General features: G+C 38.2%; 1 protein-coding gene across 3 annotated transcripts in view; it reads right to left on the reverse strand.

Annotated features, from left to right (window-relative positions):
* Positions 1-19636, reverse strand: part of Dp1 (satellite-binding protein 1 Dp1) — a 40262-nt gene that overhangs the window by 12384 nt on the left and 8242 nt on the right. Inside the window, exons 5-14 of one of the 3 annotated variants that reach the window (XM_071672969.1) lie at positions 18228-18473; positions 17921-18100; positions 14019-14234; positions 13603-13786; positions 13280-13410; positions 11283-11428; positions 7981-8128; positions 5699-5855; positions 4135-4310; positions 2499-2630 (exon numbers count right to left, since the gene is read on the reverse strand). In XM_071672969.1, coding sequence (XP_071529070.1) covers positions 2499-2630; positions 4135-4310; positions 5699-5855; positions 7981-8128; positions 11283-11428; positions 13280-13410; positions 13603-13786; positions 14019-14234; positions 17921-18100; positions 18228-18473 — 1716 coding nt within the window. The remainder of the gene's footprint in view (positions 1-2498; positions 2631-4134; positions 4311-5698; positions 5856-7980; positions 8129-11282; positions 11429-13279; positions 13411-13602; positions 13787-14018; positions 14235-17920; positions 18101-18227; positions 18474-19636) is intronic. The other 2 variants (XM_071672980.1, XM_071672989.1) reach the window with 2 other exon arrangements.

Consider the following 19636-nt stretch of genomic DNA (forward strand, 5'->3'; position numbering starts at 1 on the left):
TACATGTCAAAGGTGGAGGGAACAAGGAGACACAGGAGACCAAACTGGAGGAGGAAGGATAGAGTAAAAAAGATTTCAAGCGATCAGGACCTAAACGTACAGGAGGGTGAGAGGAGTGCAAGGAATAGAGTGCACTGGAATGATGTGGTATACTGGGGTCAACGTGCTGTCAATGGATTGAACCAGAGCATGTGAAACATCTGGTGGAAGTTTCTGAGAAATTCACAAAGACGTAACCGGAATATGGGTATCTTTAGTCTTAACAACATAGGAAAGGTTAAGAATGAGGAAGGAGTGGTTCAATATCTGACGTCAAAATATAAAGAAGCTCTGTGATGTTCTGTGACAAAGACAGAGGCACTGAAGGTGCCTCCTTTATGACAGATTACCTTAATGGACATTAACATGAAATCAAGCAAGAAACCTGTTAAAAAAATGTAAAGCAGTACTTTTATGGTATAAGAGTACGGACAAATGAAATAAACTGAAAGAGTATGTGGTCAACACTGACAGCATATAGAAGTTTAAAATGTATAATAGTGAAAATGTCTAAGAGATGTGGTCACGAGTGGAAAACTCACTCCCTGTAAGTTCAGATTGGATGTTAAAGCAGGTAATCACAGACACATATTTTCCTTAACCTGTTACCTGAGCCCTACCTCAGCAGAATACTTAAGAAGATTAACTGTATGCCAGCAAATATTAGAAACACTTTCACACATGTATAAGGAATATCCAGGAAGCTGTTCATATCCTACTTTAAGGCCACAACTTGAATATGCCCCTTAAGTTTGGTCACTCCCCCAAAAGAAGTATAAAAAGCTATTAGAAAAGATCCAGACAGGAGCAACAAACATTGGTGCTAGAATTTAGAGAAGTGAGTTACATGAAAATCCGAGAGGCCTAACATTCCCACCATGAGAAGAGTGATGAATGTTAGGCCACAACTTGAATATGTTCCTCAAGTTTGGTCACTGGACCTAAAGAAGTATAAAAAGCTATCAGAAAAGATCCAGACAGGAGCAACAAACATTTGGTGCTAGAATTAAGAGAAGCGAGTTACATGAAAATCCGAGAGGCCTAACATTCCCACCATGAGAAGAGTGAGGAATATTAGGCCACAACTTGAATATGTTCCTCAAGTTTGGTCACTGTACCTAAAGAAGTATAAAAAGCTATCAGAAAAGATCCAGACAAGAGCAACAAACGTTGGTGCTAGAATTAAGAGAAGTGAGTTACATGAAAATCCGAGAGGCCTAACATTCCCGCCATGAGAAGAGTGAGGAATGACCCGATCAACCAGTAAATTCTCAAATCTAACTGCTGATGCAAATAATGACCAATTTTTTGAGAAATCTAGGGATAGAACCTAAAGACATGACATGAAATAAAAAAAATTGTTGAGATGAAAAGTACTTTAATAATGTAAGTGGTGGATGAGTGGAATACAATGAATGAATACATGGTAAATGCAGACAGCATTCATAAATCTAAAAAACATATGACAGAGTATAACTTTTTTTCTTAACTTTGGAAGCTCTAATCACAGACGAAAGTCCACATCAAGGGAGGGTCTTAATTGAAACAGAGAGAGGTTAACGCAAGATAAAAAGAATAGATAAGGGAAATTGTTTATAAATTGAAGAGGAAGAGAAAAACTTTTTAAAATGTACCAGGTTATAGTTATTCAGAAAGACATAAGAGGGTAGAGTTCCAAAGCTTTAAGGTGTTAAGTTGAGAGTGTTCAAGAGATGGGCCCACAAGAGTGTAAAATTCCTTCCTCATGCCATACACGTAAGTAATCAAACACACACACAAGGACCTTTGTGTTGTATTTGTTCTTGTTGTTGAGGAAGAAAATGTTCAAGAGATGGGCCCACAAGATTGTAAAATTCCTTCCTCATGCAGTACAAGTAATCAATAAAACACACACACACAAGAATCTTTGTGATGTATTTGTTTGTAGTGCTGACTATGATTCAAACACAGGTCTATCTGGATTCTAATCCAGGGAACAGCAGACAGCCCTCAGCCAATCCAACTACTCATCCTCCCCTTGGAGCTGGTTGATAAATGAGTACCTGGCTTAGGCATGGGGTGTGTATTTATGTATACACCTACGAATGAAGTCAAATTCCATCTACAATATTAGGGGATCGGGCAATATGAACATTAAACTCACTCCCTATAAAACACAAAAAGTAATCACATTCATTCAATGATACATCAGAATCATTAAAACACAAAATGAAAAATGACACCTAATGGTAGGGAAGGAAGGGGAGGGGAAGTGTAATGCAAGTGACAATGGTCAGCTTCGGCTGAAGGAGATGGGAATGATGAGGGAACCAGACACGACAAAATTTCATATACATTCATATGCTTCTCCATCTGAAAGGCAAATCATGTCACATTCAGGTCACTAGACTTGCTCAATGTTTTTGGGTACAAATACTAAATCTAAATCAATGGAGGGAAACCAAGTTATGAGAACTCACCAACTCATCCTGTATCTTCTGGATGCGCTCACGAGCCTTTTCACAATTTTCTTTTTTGCCTGTTATGGTTATTTCATCACTATTTTGCCCTTCTGATGGAAGATCAATGCGAGTGCTTGTCTCCTCCCGGATCTGTTAATTGTTTCTAGGTTAAGACAATAATCGTGATACTGCCAAAATGAATATATAACCAAGGTGAGTTATACACAGGTGAACATCACAAGAAAATGCTTTTCACTAAAAGCCTCATTAGTGATCAGAAAGGAAGAGATCAGACTGCAAGTATTTGAGAAAGTGAAAGCTCTGGGGAGTTTCAAAGAGAGAGACAGCTTAAGTGAGAGCTAAATAATATATAATAGGGCAATCATTTAAATGCATGTTAAAAAATAATTCATAATTGAAAATATTATAAATTACAAACATTTGTGAACATCTGTGTGCAGCTAAGCAACAGCAGCAGCTACTGGTTTCACTTAAGAAGAAACACAAAGACCAAAAATGGCATCACAAATCTAAAATCAAAATAAACATTTGCACAGAACTGGAAATACAAGCCTCAAAAAGCTCGGCTTATAATGGTAATGTTGGTAAAAGACATTAATGAGCAGTCAATTATGAACATTGTGAAAAAAAAGGCATCAACAAAACCATTGTCCCTAATTCAAAATGACAAGACATTTATGTGCTAACTTTGATATACATCCTAACAGACCCACTATAATAGTAATGTTGATATGAAATTTACTGTTTTGTGTACAGTATATTACAAAGCAATCATTTATGAAATACTGCAATAAAAACATGCATGTGTAGCAGACTCTTAGTTGCACAAGCCTCATTCATCTTGAAATTATCGAGAGGGCTCACTCTTTCATGAATGAAAGTTTAAGTTGAGGAAAAGAATTTCTTTCAATTACAATGTTATCTATGAATACCAACTGGCTGAAGAAGTAAGAATAGAAGTTTTTCTAACGTCTATTCATCAATCTAAATCTCTGATGCCCGTTCCCTCAGGAACTCCCTCAGAAGTGTCTCTATAACTGACAAACTCCAGTGCCATTTAGCCTTTTAGTGCCTTACCCTCTACAGGCAACTGGCAGAGCACAAATTTCACATGTCTAGTCTATTACACAGCAAGTAATGCAAGGATTAGGGTTGCATTACTTTCTGCACATTCCATACATATCCTTAGTTCCTAAAGATACTATATCACTCCCTCCCTCTTTCCTCAACATTACTTCTATCTCACAAATGACTTCAAAATTATTCAAAATGAATAATTTCAAGCATTAAGGGACTTAACAGTCTAAAAATATTCAATAGTATCTTTTTTTTTCTCAAACTATTCGCTATTTCCCGCATTAGCGAGGTAGCGTTTAGAACAGAGGACTGAGCCTTTGAGGGAATATCCTCACTTGGCCTCCTCTGTTCCTCCTTTTCGAAAATTAAAAACGAGAGGGGAGGATTTCCAGCCCCCCGCTCCTTTCCCTTTTAGTCGCCTTCTACAACATGCAGGGAATACGTGGGAAGTGTTCTTTCTCCCCTATCCCTAGGGATAAATAGTACCTATTTAGTGTTAAAAAATGAGCAACACAAAAAATAAAAGACTTACAAAAACACATTAAGAGAAACTTGCCTTGTTGATATTAGCACCGCCTTTGCCAATGATAAATTTATGGAACTGGCGGAAGATGGAGACCTTAACCTGGTAACTGGACTCTATCAAATCACGTGAAACCTTTTTCAAGTAAGTGTAGCAGTGGTCCACATCATCTTTAGGGCCACGGATCTTCACAACATCAGACTGCTCCCCTGGTAGTTACAGGATTTATAGGCAAATTACTTACCAATAAGAAACATCAAAGCAACTTATCTCATAAGTGCTAAAGAGCAGAGCCCTCCCTAACCATCACTATATACTGTACATACTCAAGTTAGCAACATTTTCTAAATTCCCATAATGATGAACCCTGAGAAATCATGACTGCTAAAAGCTAATCTGTCAGGATTAGAATACTTTCAAACATTACAAAAAGAATGCTGCCATCATCTGTACATTTTCAGAGGAAGATCTAACTTGATATCTAGAAGATAAGTAAAAAAAGTGAATCTAGCTAAAAAACAATCACAACATTTATTTTCAATTTGTATTTCTCTTTACTCTTATAAATTAAGAAAAATATAAGTCCACAGCAACAGACCCAACCCTATCATGATTAGGTATCAAACAGTCCTAGTTAACCATCTACTCAAACTACCAACCTAAGAGTCAGCCTTACATCACAAACAATCAAAGAACTTGAATGAGTAATAAAGAAATGCATATTGGACATCTTATTTATTATGAACTCATCAATGATGGCCAGCACAGTCTTGCACCTGGTAAAAGAACACAAATACAGCTACTAGCTTCCCAAAATGATGTATATGAAACTCTACTGCTATGGAGAAGAATCTGCTCTTTGGTATTCAGTGAAGGTAGAGATAATCTAAAGTCTTTTGGACTAATCTAATTAGATATGACTTCACTCCTGTCCAATACTTTTTTCTTTTCACTTGCCCGTAACAAAGTAAATGAACCTTTTCCCAATTAAAAGCCCATTATTTTAGGGGGCCCACAGTTTATTGGCTCTGTGTCTTTCACTGATAGAATTTTACCTCTGCAAAGAATGACAGGAAACTGTGCGCTAAGTTTTTGCCTTTGTTTGACAAGAGGCTTTGAAACAATGAAGATCTAAGTAAAGTTCCTTAGAACCAGGCATTTTACCATGGAAGCACTGGAAGCTATGTTGTAATTTGTTAGCTAAGTTGTACTTCAACCCTCTTACTTTTGAAATATAATGATAGACGTTATCAAAATATGAACGCCAAGAGCTCTGGCCATATCAACACCAAGTTGACCTCTAACAAAACCTTCAGAACTTTATCTCTAAGCTGAGGCCCTTCCTGTTTCTCTTCTTCCCACAAGCACAAAACCCAAATGAAGGAGTAAAGACATGATGACCTTCTTTTGAAGTAAGAAGGTCTTCAATGTGTTCCCTTCTGTCTACCGTCAATGATCTATCTATCTATATCTCTGACACCTGTTCCAACACAGCCTTGCTGAAGGCAACTTTTCATTTGATGCGTAATCTATTGCTGTCAAGAGTACGGTTACATTGACAACATAGGTTGTCAAACAGTAGTGATTAAATTCTTACCTGGATCAGGGAAAGATATTTGAACTTGGTTAAATTTGTCTCTGATCTCCTTGATCTTGTCTCCTTTGGTGCCAATAACGGTACGATGAAAACGCTGCTCAATGACAATGTCTCGTTCCTTCTCATTCTCCATCTTAGTGACAAGCTCCTCCAATTCCTGAAAAAATATTCGATGTACTTATAATAGTACATCCTTTCTGTTGTTTAATAATACCCATATCAAATCATATACTTTCAGTCTATTACATGAGTATGAGACAATGCTATGGTGATAATTATCATGCATTAATCTGAATTACATGAGAACAAGACAATGTTTAGTAATAAAAAGATGGACAAAAGTTAATTTCTCATACCCCATCTCACTTGTTTCCAAATTTCAATTATTCATACCAATCAGATTTTACTAAAGGCTTTAGGGCCTAAAGAATCATCTCCCATCACCTGCATGCCTTAAAATAATGTATAAAAGGACTGAATTTGAAAATAATGAATCTATGTCCAGAAAACCAGTTCTTATAAATAAAGAGATTTCTTTCCCTAACATCAGGCCATCAAAACGACTAAACATGTATATGACTCACTTGACCGAAGAAAATAAAGTAACAATCAATCAAACAAAAAGAACAAGAATAATAAAGTTTCAAGGGAGCATCAAGACAACATACTGTTGCTACCATTCTCCTTAATCAGAAACCACAACCACAAGAAGCAGAGTACATACGAATATATTTGAATATTGTAAAGAGAAAGTTGTAAACTGTTTACTGTAAACTCATGGCATCACATCTGCTAAACTTTTTATGCTGTCGTACTACATTTTCAAGTTAGGGATATTGTCAGAAATTACAATTTTATTGTTAAACTTATTCCACTCACCTACCACTTTTTTAAAGCATTTCTTTACATCTTCTCCATTAAGTTTCCTACTTAGTTTCTTGTTACAGCTCCAGGTTGTTATATCTCTATGTCTTTTCAAGAACCATTCACTGTCATCATTGTCAAAGTGGTCAAGACACTAAAAGGTTGTGATCAAGTCCCCTTTTACACTTCTCTCATGGTAGGCAAATATATGGACTCTAATACCTCACTGTTAACTCGATTCTCTTAATTCTGGTACCAATTTTTTTCCCATCCTCTAGACCAGCTGCCCAACTTTAACATAGCTGTATTTGACTGGGCAGGTGGTAATTGTACACCTCATCTTTTTACTTTCAACAGGTTTAGTCACAGTATTTCAGTCATTATTTCTAGTGTTCTTTCATCTGTACAATCACAACACTAATGAAGCAAAAATGAGCAAATAGTACAAATATAAGGGTGAAACAATAATAACATCATCTTCCAGCTTCACCTGGTGGAAAGATGCAACACTAAATCTGTATTGTTTTCAGGATAATATACGCTAATGCCTCATGATGGAAGCAAGACTTGAGAGTATTGGTCAAAAGATCCCCGTAATCAGACTCCAATTTCCACAAGAAAGATGCTGGTAATGAATGTGAACAGAAGAGCTGAACACATACATGCATCAACACAGATGTCAAACTTTTTGAAGTTTTGCTTGTGTGAAAAAAAATATTAATATTTTTTTTTAATTTTCCAAAAGAAGGAACAGAGAAGGGGGCCAAGTGAGGATAATCCCTCAAAGGCCCAGTCCTCTGTTCTTAACGCTACCTCGCTAATGCGGGAAATGGCGAATAGTATGAAAGAAAGAAAAGGATGATAAAAATTGTAATCAGTTTTTCTGCATAAGGAAAATAAACGGTAACACATGCTTGGTGGCAACTCACTTGATGCTCTAACCTGAGCTTCTTTGCATTTTGTGCTGACCCATCTATAAACCTTCAACACATTATAAGAATGGTAGCAGTCAACTAAATAAGCTTCCAAAATTATTTTTTTTGCTTGTCATAAGAATAAATATCTTTAAAATTGTGAGATTAAACACAATTTTCACAACCTAAAAATCTGTAATATCAAGGTGAAGAAAGGAAAACTAAGATGATAATGGTTCTATTATAATTCATGTAGTTATTTTATTATTCACACAGACACCAATATCATTAACTAAAATCATCAATAACTGCCAAATCAACTCACCAACAAGATTGAGCAAGTGAAAAATTTGATACTACAGTCTAAGATGTAAAGATGGGCTTGCTCAATGATCTCTAAAACTCATGAAGAATCCATAAAAAGGGCAATAATTGGCTTCAAGTGCTGGGGATAGCATATATGATACATATGCACACAAATAATTTGGAAGGACCTGAACACACCTTCTTGGCTTGTGAGACACCTTCTGGACTGCCTTCTAAACGAATGAGACTGCTGCCATCTGCTTCAGAGATGTTTATCAAAACTCCAGTGTCATTACGTATACGGTTGATATTCGAGCCACTCTTGCCAATGATGTGTTTGTAAAACCTGTAATTCAACAACCATATTTAAAGTAAACTGAAAAGTGACAGGAAAAAGAAGGAATTTAGAGAGCACACACATATGAAAATGCACGAATGTTAAGGCAGGGATGTATGAATAAGATGATCTTAAGTGTCATAAGAGAAAACACTGACAATGGCCTCTGCAAGCAGCTATGCTCAAAAAAGTAATGATAGTAATAATAATAATAATAATAATAATAATAATAATAATAATAATAATAATAATGGACTGAACCAGGGAATGTGAAACATCTGGGGTAAATCATGGAAAGGTATGTGTGACCTGGATGGGGATATGGAGCTGTGGTTTTGGTGCACTACACGACAGCTAGAGACCGACTGTGAAAGAATGTTGCCTTTTTTGTCTGTTTTCCTGGCACTACTATGCTGAAGCAGGTGGTAACAATGCTGTTTCCAGCAGGTGGGGAGGCGCCAGGAATGGATGAAAGCAAACAAGTATGAACATGTACATGCGTATATATGTATATATATGTACATGTGCATGTATGGGCATTTATGTATATTTATATTTTTATCTATATATTTTGCTTTGTCGCTGTCTCCCGCATTAGCGAGGTAGTGCAAGGAAACAGACGAAAGACTGGCCCAACCTACCCATATACACATGTATATACATTCACGTCCACACATGCACATGTACATACCAATACATCTCAACGAATGACATACACGCCACACATGCACATATACATACCTATACATCTCAACATACACATATATATACACACACACAGACATATACATATATACACATGTTCATAATTCATAGTCTGCCTTTATTCATTCCCATCGCCACCCCATCACTCATGAAATAACAACCCCCTCCCCCCTTGTGTGTGCAAGGTAGCGCTAGGAAAAGACAAAAAAAGGCCACATTCGTTCACACTCAGTCTCTAGCTGTCATGTATAATGCACCGAAACCACAGCTCCCTTTCCACATCCAGGCCCCACAAAACTTTCCATGGTTTACCCCAGACGCTTCACATGCCCTGGTTCAATCCATTGACAGCACGTCGACCCCAATATACCACATCGTTCCAATTCACTCTATTCCTTGAACTACCTCGCTGACAGAGGAAACAGCAATTACGAATACTATATAAAAATATATATGTGCATATATGAACTTTGAATGGATGGGCCATTCTTCATCTGTTTTCTGGCACTACCTCGCTGACATGGGAAACTGCTATTAAGTATATTAATAATAATAATAATAATAATAATTTTTTTTTCTTATACTACTTGCCATTTCCCTCGTTAGCGAGGTAGCGTTAAGAACAGAGGACTGAGCCTTTGAGGGAATATCCTCACTTGGCCCCCTTCTCTGTTCCTTCTTTTGGAAAATTAAAAACGAGGGGAGGATGCAAGGCATGTGTACGTGTCAGAAGAGAGGAAAGTGATTGGTTCTCAGTGAATGTAGGTTTGCGACAGGGGTGTGTGATGTCTCCATGGTTGTTCAATTTGTTTATGGATGGGGTTGTTAGGGAGGTGAATGCAAGAATTTTGGAAAGAGGGGCAAGTATGCAGTCTGTTGGGGATGAGAGAGCTTGGGAAGTGAGTCAGTTGTTGTTCGCTGATGATACAGCACTGGTGGCTGATTCATGTGAGAAACTGCAGAAGCTGGTGACTGAGTTTGGTAAAGTGTGTGAAAGAAGAAAGTTAAGAGTAAATGTGAATAAGAGCAAGGTTATTAGGTACAGTAGGGTTGAGGGTCAAGTCAACTGGGAGGTAAGTTTGAATGGAGAAAAACTGGAGGAAGTAAAGTGTTTTAGATATCTGGGAGTGGATCTGGCAGCGGATGGAACCATGGAAGCGGAAGTGAATCATAGGGTGGGGGAGGGGGCAAAAATCCTGGGAGCCTTGAAGAATGTGTGGAAGTCGAAAACATTATCTCCGAAAGCAAAAATGGGTATGTTTGAAGGAATAGTGGTTCCAACAATGTTATATGGTTGCGAGGCGTGGGCTATGGATAGAGTAGTGCGCAGGAGGGTGGATGTGCTGGAAATGAGATGTTTGAGGACAATATGTGGTGTGAGGTGGTTTGATCGAGTAAGTAAAGTAAGGGTGAGAGAGATGTGTGGAAATAAGAAGTGCGTGGTTTAGAGAGCAGAAGAGGGTGTTTTGACATGGTTTGGGCACATGGAGAGAATGAGTGAGGAAAGATTGACCAAGAGGATATATGTGTCAGAGGTGGAGGGAACAAGAAGTGGGAGACCAAATTGGAGGTGGAAAGATGGAGTGAAAAAGATTTTGAGTGATCGGGGCCTGAATATGCAGGAGGGTGAAAGGCGGGCAGGGAATAGAGTGAATTGGATCGATGTGGTATACCGGGGTCGACGTGCTGTCAATGGATTGAATCAAGGCATGTGAAGCATCTGGGGTAAACCATGGAAAGTTCTGTGGGGCCTGGATGTGGAAAGGGAGCTGTGGTTTCGGGCATTATTGCATGACAGCTAGAGCCTGAGTGTGAATGAATGGGGCCTTTGTTGTCTTTTCCTAGCGCTACCTCGCACACATGAGGGGGGAGGGGGATGTTGTTCCATGTGTGGTGAGGTGGCGATGGGAATGAATTAAGGCAGACAGTGCGAATTGTGTGCATGTGCATATATGTATATGTCTGTGTGTATATATATGTGCATACTGAGATGTATGGGTATGTATATTTGCGTGTGGGGACGTGTATGTATATACATGTGTATGGGGGTGGGTTGGGCCATTTCTTTCGTCTGTTTCCTTGCACTACCTCGCAAACGCAGGAGACAGCGACAAAGCATAAATAAAATAAAATAAAACTTCAGCTAACACTCCTGTTCGAAGCCTAGGCTTGAAATTGAGGCATGAAACTTAATGTCATATATACATTTTGAGGTGTTGCTCAGTTTGCGTAAAAAATCCATCTGGAGACGTCAAGGGGTTGATTCTGCAATTACATGGACCTGTTTCCAGTTCTGAGTTTGGTGAATCACACCAGAACCCTCCAAGTTAAGCAGGGTCTTACCCTAAAATCCCTGGTTCAAGAGCCAGGTAATTTCAACCACATAATCTATCATACACTCTATCTTTTCTTACTATAAGTCTACCATTACATAAGTGACTTGTGAATATCAACTTACTTAGGGTCCACAGTTATCTCCTCAAAGCACAGTTTGCTCTGCATCTCTGCTATCATATTTTCAAGCTTCTCCCGAGCCTTCTCTACTTCCTCAGGTGGGCCCTCAAGATTAATACCTCCCTGCTTATCTGTGAATTCCACATGAACCTGTAAAAAATAATTGGTGGTCATTTAACACTAAGAAAAGAAGTGGGATGCTCATCAAATATGCTAAAAATGAACTTCTTAAAACATTTTCCTATTAACTTCTGTGTTTTTTCTTTTCTCCTTAATATCTACTCACCTTTTCCTACCTCAGCAAGGTAGAAATACTGTCACTTGGTTCCTTCTATTCTTAACCTAAGGAGTACAGAGGGGGCGGATTTCCATCCCTCCTACTAAAGTGCTTAAACTCCTAGTTGTGTTTTCAGACATGCAAGAGATAAATGAGCAGCATTCTTTCTCCAGTTTCCTGAAGCAATTATTTTCATACTTGTTTGCCACTTCCCATGTTAACACGGTATATACAGGAAAAGATCAAGAATGACCTCATTTACTAACATACACTCAACTGCTGTCATGTATAATGTAAAGAAAATATAGCCCCTACACACCTCTCTTGATTTCCCCTGACTGCTTCATATACATTCATGCAGTCCATCAACAACACAAAGCCCTTTATGTTCAACATCATTACAATCCATTTCATCCTGTGCACATCTTATACCCTCCTGCAAATTCAGGCCCCAAGCACTGAAAACCTTTTTTACTCGATCTTTCCATCTCCAATTCTGCTTCCTCCTCTTCCCCTCCACTTCTCAAACATATACCCTCTTTGTCAACATCTCTCCCCTCACCCACATTATATGTGTAAACCACTTTAGTAAAGCCTCTTCAGCTCTCTCAACCATACTATTCTTATTGACACACCTCTCTTTTACCCATTCATTTCTAACTCAATCAATCTTCCTCATACCACATACTGTCCCCAAGCATTTCATTTCCAGCACAATTACTCTTCTCCATACTTTCTCTAATCAAGAGCTTACACCTGACATCTGCAATCCACTACTGTGACTACTATCCACAAAACCTTGCCCTCACCGACAATGACCTATCTTTCCACACAAACCTCAATTCGCCCATGATCTCAGACCCCACACCCTCCCTAAGGGTCACTTCAGCTTTCAAGATTACATTCCAAGCCATTTCCACTCCCATTTATCTAAAACACCCCATTTCCTTCATGTTCTCTCCATTCAAACTCACACTCCAACAAACACATCTCTTTGGACCACTTAACCTAATAACTTTACATCATTCACGTTTACTCTCAAGTTTCTCCTTTAACACTCTACCAAACTCAGCAACCAATTTCTGCAGTTTCTTGCATGAATCTGCCACCAGCGCTGCATCATCAGCAAACAAACTCACTCATCTCCCAAGCACTTCCCCTCCTACCAGACTCCAGACTTATCCCTTACCCCAAATACCTATATTCACTTCCCTCACCACCCTATCTTTAAACTGACTGAACAGCCATGGTGACATCACATACCCCTACCACAGATCCTCCTTCACCAACAAACACTCACCTCATCTCTACCTGCTCGCACACATGCTTTACTTGTGATTAAAAACTCCTCACTTTTCATTCTGATTACACTCGTATATATTTAGACATCCTACCCAAAGCTGTTGCAGGATAATCCTGACTTGACTCATTCTGCTGTTACTGTTTGTGGAGGGATAACACAAGATGGAAGGGTTTCCAGTTCCCGATCCTGCACCCTTTAATCTCTATAGAACAAGCACAAGATACACGTTTTGTTTAAATTCTACCCTCTATCACAAAGGATACTTACTATAACTATATAAAAAAAGTTCCTTTACCTCTCCATGAAAATTCCACAGACTTTAGTCAAACATGGCAGCTAAAATTTTTCACTACCATACTTATCTAAATACAATATAGGAACACTCACACCTTGAACACTTAAGTAACTCTTTCAAACGGACCTTTGGGAGATCCTGAGTTATTTGGCGAATATTGGCTCCCTTGCGGCCAATAATGAACTTGTGGAGCCAGGTGGGGGCCTCCACATCTGCCTGCACCACGCTATTAGCCTTGGCATACACCAACGTCAGAGCTGCATAACAACAACATTTTCATGATACATCATGCATGGCCCTGCAATACTTACAGTATAGAAATACTTAAACTTCTTATATATATTCCATTTGCTCCAAAGGTTATCAACAGAAAAACAAACCTACAAAAAAACAAAAGAACAGTAATTATTAGTATTTACTACAGAACTAATACTGTCAGCCAGGCATACCCTGTCCCAGCTTATCCTGAGGACCACGGAGAGTGATAGTCCCAGTGCTGGACTCTGAAGATGGCATTTCCACTGATACCCCAGTTTCATGGAGAATTTCAGCAATGTTTGCTCCACGGGGCCCGATCACATATTTGTGCTGAGACTTCCGAACCTCAACAGACACTGTTTGGCACTTTCGCTCCTTAAAAATTAATCATACTTGACAGAACATGAACATGAAGTGACAGATATGTGCTATATTTGTTATTTATCAAACACTGCCTCTTAAGAAATGAAACAGTCTCACGAATGCTCCTCAGGAAATGACGCTACATTTTATAAATCAACAAAATGTATACACTTTTCTAGTGGTATCAAAGATTTACTGAATATTCTTCTAGAATTTCTTTCGTCAATTAAATAATAATGCATACCATCTCCTTGTGGCACTTCAAGACGATGTCCTTACAGCGAAGTACACCCTCTTTCTCACCAGTAATCGTTATCTCGTTCTTCATAACACTGGGCGGAGGGACATTGATGCGCACATTGTTGTCAGCCATCAGTGCATAGATCTTCTCATTGTTGGCACCACAGACAAATGGATGATATTGCTTGGGAATCTCTAGTTTTTCATAGGCTTGCTTACTCTGTTCGAAATATTTATTTTTATAATACTTTCATTTTCTCCACTAACAGCGTTCAAGAAAAGATTTAGACTCGCTAATGATAAGTGTGCTTACACAGTGCCTTTTTAATGACAACAACACATAAGAAGATCTATAGTTCCATTAGGCCAACATTCTAATACAAAAAACAACACCCTCAAATTCAAGGTAAAGGATTTTAAAACACAAATGTGAATAACAAGAATTCAAAGGGACAAAAGATAAAATAGAGGCAGCATCATGCAGTTACATGGCATCGATCCATCTTCAATAAATATACATGCACACAAGTTCATACTCAAAATCACTCATACTGTAAAAGGTATGAATGTATGAGGCAATGTGTTGTACTGTATCTTTGGAATTCCTTTTTAGGCTCCTATCTTTTATTTTCCCTAATCTAACTAACCTCCATCCTGAAATGGGTATAGAAAATAATTGGTTTAGCTTAACTTGACAGAAAACATCTAATGTACTACTACTTAAATGCCAGTGTCAACAGACTCCATTAATTGAAAATGGAAACACTACGAGAACAGAAGAGCTTCCAACAAGGATGAAGCATCATCAATGGATAGAGAAGAGTAAGATTTGTCAAGGACATTCTCACCCCAAAGGAGCCCATCTTACCCCCATCCCATTGGAGTGCTGCCTCAAAGCTGCAGGAACCCCATAAAGGGAGGTCCTTGGGACTCATAAGGATAACAAATTAGTGTTTAAGCCAGTTCACTGTCTATCTATCCATCTATCTATATCGCACATGCCTGTTCCCTTCGGGAACTCCCAACAAAAAGACAGCCACAGCAAAAGTCTCGACTTATACCTGTCCTTATGTCTCACTTGCTTACATCATTCCATGCATTCTTGCTCCATTTTACTACCTCTAGTTCTCTTTCACTCTATTTCCCCTTGTCACAGGTGGGGCTCCTCTTACAATAACCCCTTTAACTGTACCCTCATACAAGCTCCATGTAATCTTACCATCTTGCATTCTTTCCACACACTCAAACAACCCTAAAGCATTAAGTTTCATCCACTCTAACACTCTGCAATTCATTCTCTTTGCATTCACCACCATAACAAATCTCTCAAACACTCCCTCATTACTTTCTTCATACCATCTAGTCATACTACATGCTAATCTCAAATAACTCACTTCCACAAACTGTATTCTCAACCTCTGTGACTCATTCCATGTGTATGTTTCAGTTGCACAGGTCAGGTTCAGGTGATTTATGTTGTCCCCTAATCCTTTCTTCACTTTCATACTAAGAACTCTAACCTTCATTATTCTATTCAGAGACCCAATGAATCTTTAACCTTGTACTGCTCTCTCCATTCTCTCTTTCCATTATACCACATTTACACAAGATTGCTCCTAAATACTTAAGTTCTGTCATCTCTTACAGTCTTTCTCCCTCCATATCTATACATTTTAATATACTTTCCTCTCACACTATGGGCCTTTTGCAAAATCTATAATTTCACTATATCTCCTTTCAAATGCCATTACTTTATTTTTGCTCACATTTACCTTCAATCACCTACATCATAAAACACACTTAAAACCTTCAACTCCTTTTCACTCTCAGTAAACATCATAGTATCATCCACAGACAGGTTTGTCACTTGTCATCATACCTCACAGACACACGCCAACTCTACACCCCTTTTCCCTAGTATTGCTTTTCTCTCTCTTATCACTACATTCATACATATGTTAAAAAGCCACCTTACATAACATAGTCCTGCCTTAAATCCTAACGAACATGAAAACTTTTGCTCAACTCTCCATCCACTCTTAAACATGCATTTGCTCCTCTGTAGATGGGTTTTACACCATCCAACAATTTTCCCCTTTCCCCATATAACCCTAATACATCCTAAAAAGCATTCCACACAACTGTGTCACACACTTCCTCCAGATCCATCAAAGCTGCAAATAGCTCCTTACCTTTTGCTAGATAGTTTCCCCACAGTCATTCTTACTGCAAAAATCTGATCTCCACATCCCATACCTTTCATAACACCCCCTTGCTCCTCACTTACTCTTTATTCAGTCACTTTCATTACTCTATCAATCAACACTCTTGTAAACATTTTTCCGGGTATACTTAAACTTATTTCCGTAAAACTGCTACATACATCCTCAGCACCATTTCCTTTGATTAAGGAACAACAGCTTTCATCCAATATTCAGACCCAATCTTATGCTTCCATGCTAAATTACGTATCAAATACATCCTTTCCATCACACTTACTCCTCCATACTTCAACATTACAGCTGTAATCCCATCCACTCCAGGTGCCAATCATACCTTCAACCTCAATATTGCCCTTTTTACCTCTCTTCTTGCTGAAAACCCCAGCACTTGTATCCCTTCCTTCCATTCTCCATCCCCTTATATATAAATAATGCTGCTTATCTTCTACCACATCTATCAGTTCTTCAAAACATTCTTCCCATCTTCCTTGCACTTCACCCTTTTGATTCAATAACTCTCCTCCTCACATTTACATTTCCACTCTGACATACATTTCTTTCCTTTTTCATCTCCTTCCATTACAATTTCATATTTTCATAAAACTTTTCACACGGCTTAATTCCAAAATCTTTATCTACTCTTTCTTTGCTTTCCTCTAACAACCTCTTAAAATTCCATTTGCAAATCTCATATTCTTCCTCTCTCCTTAGCTGAACTTCATCTGCTGCATATCATATGCCTTTTTCTTCTTTTCCACACATCTCTCATCTCATCCATCCACCATACATTTCCACTATCATTCTCATATCTCATAAACCTGTATTCAACCACTAATTCTACAACTTTAAAAAGTTTTTCTGTAAACACTGTAAACACCTCATTCACATATGACAGGAACCTTACAATTACAGCTCTTTTATCTAAGCTTTCTGTCACCCTTCTTTCATACTCAGTGCATTCTTGATTTATCTTCCTAGTCAACACTTTTACCCTCTATTCTTCCTTATGCCATACTTCCACTTCTCCCAGATCATCATCTCCACAAGAGCTGCAAAATGGTCAGACCATAATCTAAGACACCCATCTACATGTTATGACCTACACTAACCTACCATTAAAATGAAAGTCAAAGCTCTTGGATGAAATCAATCTGTCATACTGCATGAGGAAAAGGATATATGCATGGTAAGTAAACCCTAACCATGATTTTTATAGAGAACTTGTAAATATCAAGGATACAGACCAAACCTTCAATACAACTGTAATTTCTAAGCATAAAATGGATAATATCAGGGATACAGACCAACAACCTTCAATACAACTGTAATTTCTAAGCATAAAATGTATACTAGTCTGTTGCTAAAAGCTAATGTTACCTGGATAAAAAAAATCTGTGGCCAAGCACCTTAATCACTTATTCAGATAAGAATGTTATTAACAGTGCTCCTAACAAAATCTGTTTTGCCTGTAAAACTTTATGCATTCCAAAATGTACACTCCATGCACATACAAAAGCATACTTGCACCTTTCTTCTAAATACTGTTTATAAACACTGGCTTCAATATCTGTAGTGATTCAAATGTATGCCAGGAAAACTGCATGCTATACTGTCCCATAGTATGATCCCTTCAAATCCTTTCAACACATTAAGCAATTGGAAACAATAATAGCTAAAGACTTGCCTGTTCATCAGATATGAGCTGAATCTCATGCACAGCTTTTTCAATGCCTTCTCTAGTGCCTACAATAATAATCTCATCCGAGTTATCCTTGGAGTTAGGAACCTGAATCTTAGAAGCAGTATTCATCTCCAGGTCCTGTAGCTTCTTTCCCTTCTTGCCAAGTATAAAACGATGATGGTCCTGTATCAAGACAATTCATCTTTATCTTAAAAAATGCAAATGATACAACCAATGAAGAAACATTTGGCAAGTTATGCTCATTGAAAGGAAAAGTATCAAGGTAATTTACTTAAATCAATTGTCTCACCTTAGGTATCTTTATAATGTGGCGAGCCTGTGTCTGAAACTTATCCAAGACCAGTCGACGGGCTTTAGTAACAGCCTCATTCTTGCCAGTAACCAAGAAAGTAAGGGATTGATCCTTGGCTGATGAGATCTCAATGTGGGCTCCAGTGCGGGAAGTGATGTCTGCACAAATACGAGAGGAGGCAGATTCTCCAAATTGACTATTACCATCAATCTTGGCACGTTCTTCATAAGGAACACGGAATACCTGTTAAAAGGAAATGCCACATTTACCAAAAAAATATTCAAAATACTGATAAAGCCCCGAAGTTCAAACTTCCCCATACGTCAGGCAATGTACAAAAGGTGAAGGGGCTGAAAAATGGGCAAATGAGAGATGGGGTTAAGAGAATATCGGCAAACTCCAAGGAGAAATGGAAAATGTTTTGGAGGGAGGTGAACAGTATGAGAGAAACCAAACAAACAAAAGCATCAGTTAAGAAAATGTTTTGGAGGGAGGTGAACAGTATGAGAAAAACCAAACAACAAACAAAAGCATCAGATCGGAGCAGAAATCAGGAAGCAGTAATAGGTTAAGAAAAGGTGAAGAGGAAATAGAAAGACTGTTCTAAAGGAATGCTGAATATGTTACATGATGACAGATGTGGGGTGTTTGGGATATAGGGGTATGAGGATTAGAGTCATAGCATATGGTCTGATGAAACAAGAAGAGGAGGTGAAAGCACTGCATAAGATGAATTGTGATAAAGCAACAGGAGGGGATGGAAGAGCAGCCAAATTTCTCAAGAAAGGAGCTGGCAGTGTTGTTGATCAGTTATTCAGGATTTTCAAAATATGCATGGCTTGAGGTGAGGTACCAGAGCAAAAATGAAATGCCTGTATAGAGCCTTTGTATTAAGGCATAGGGAAAACAAAAGTGAATTGCTGAAATACAAAGATATAAGACTGTTGAGTACACTTGATAAGTTGTATGGGAGAATGATTATTGAGAGGTTGGTGACACACACTGAAAATCAGATTAGGATGAAATGAAACTGCTTTAGGGAGTGGCAGAGGAAGCATGGAAAAGTTTTTGCTTTGATGTGTTTGTGTGAAAAATAATCTAAGAAAGAAAAGGATTTATATATGGAATTTATGGACCTCCAAAAAATTAATAAAGATGACTGAGATGCCTTGTTGAGGAGGCTATGGTTGTGGGAGTAAGCTACTAGATGCAGTGAAGAATTTCTATCAAGAGAGTAAGGTACATGTACAAGTGGGAAGAGATGAGAGTGAGTAGTTCCAAATAAAGGAGGTTTGCCTGTTCCTAGCCTGCCTTGCTAATGTGGGAAAAGATGAACATGTACAAAAAAAAAAAAAAAAAAAAAAAAAAAAATATCTATACATATGTATATACAGTTGTTACCAGAC

The sequence above is a fragment of the Panulirus ornatus genome, chromosome 2 (genome assembly GCF_036320965.1).
Source record: "Panulirus ornatus isolate Po-2019 chromosome 2, ASM3632096v1, whole genome shotgun sequence".
NCBI classification, from domain to species: domain Eukaryota; kingdom Metazoa; phylum Arthropoda; class Malacostraca; order Decapoda; family Palinuridae; genus Panulirus; species Panulirus ornatus.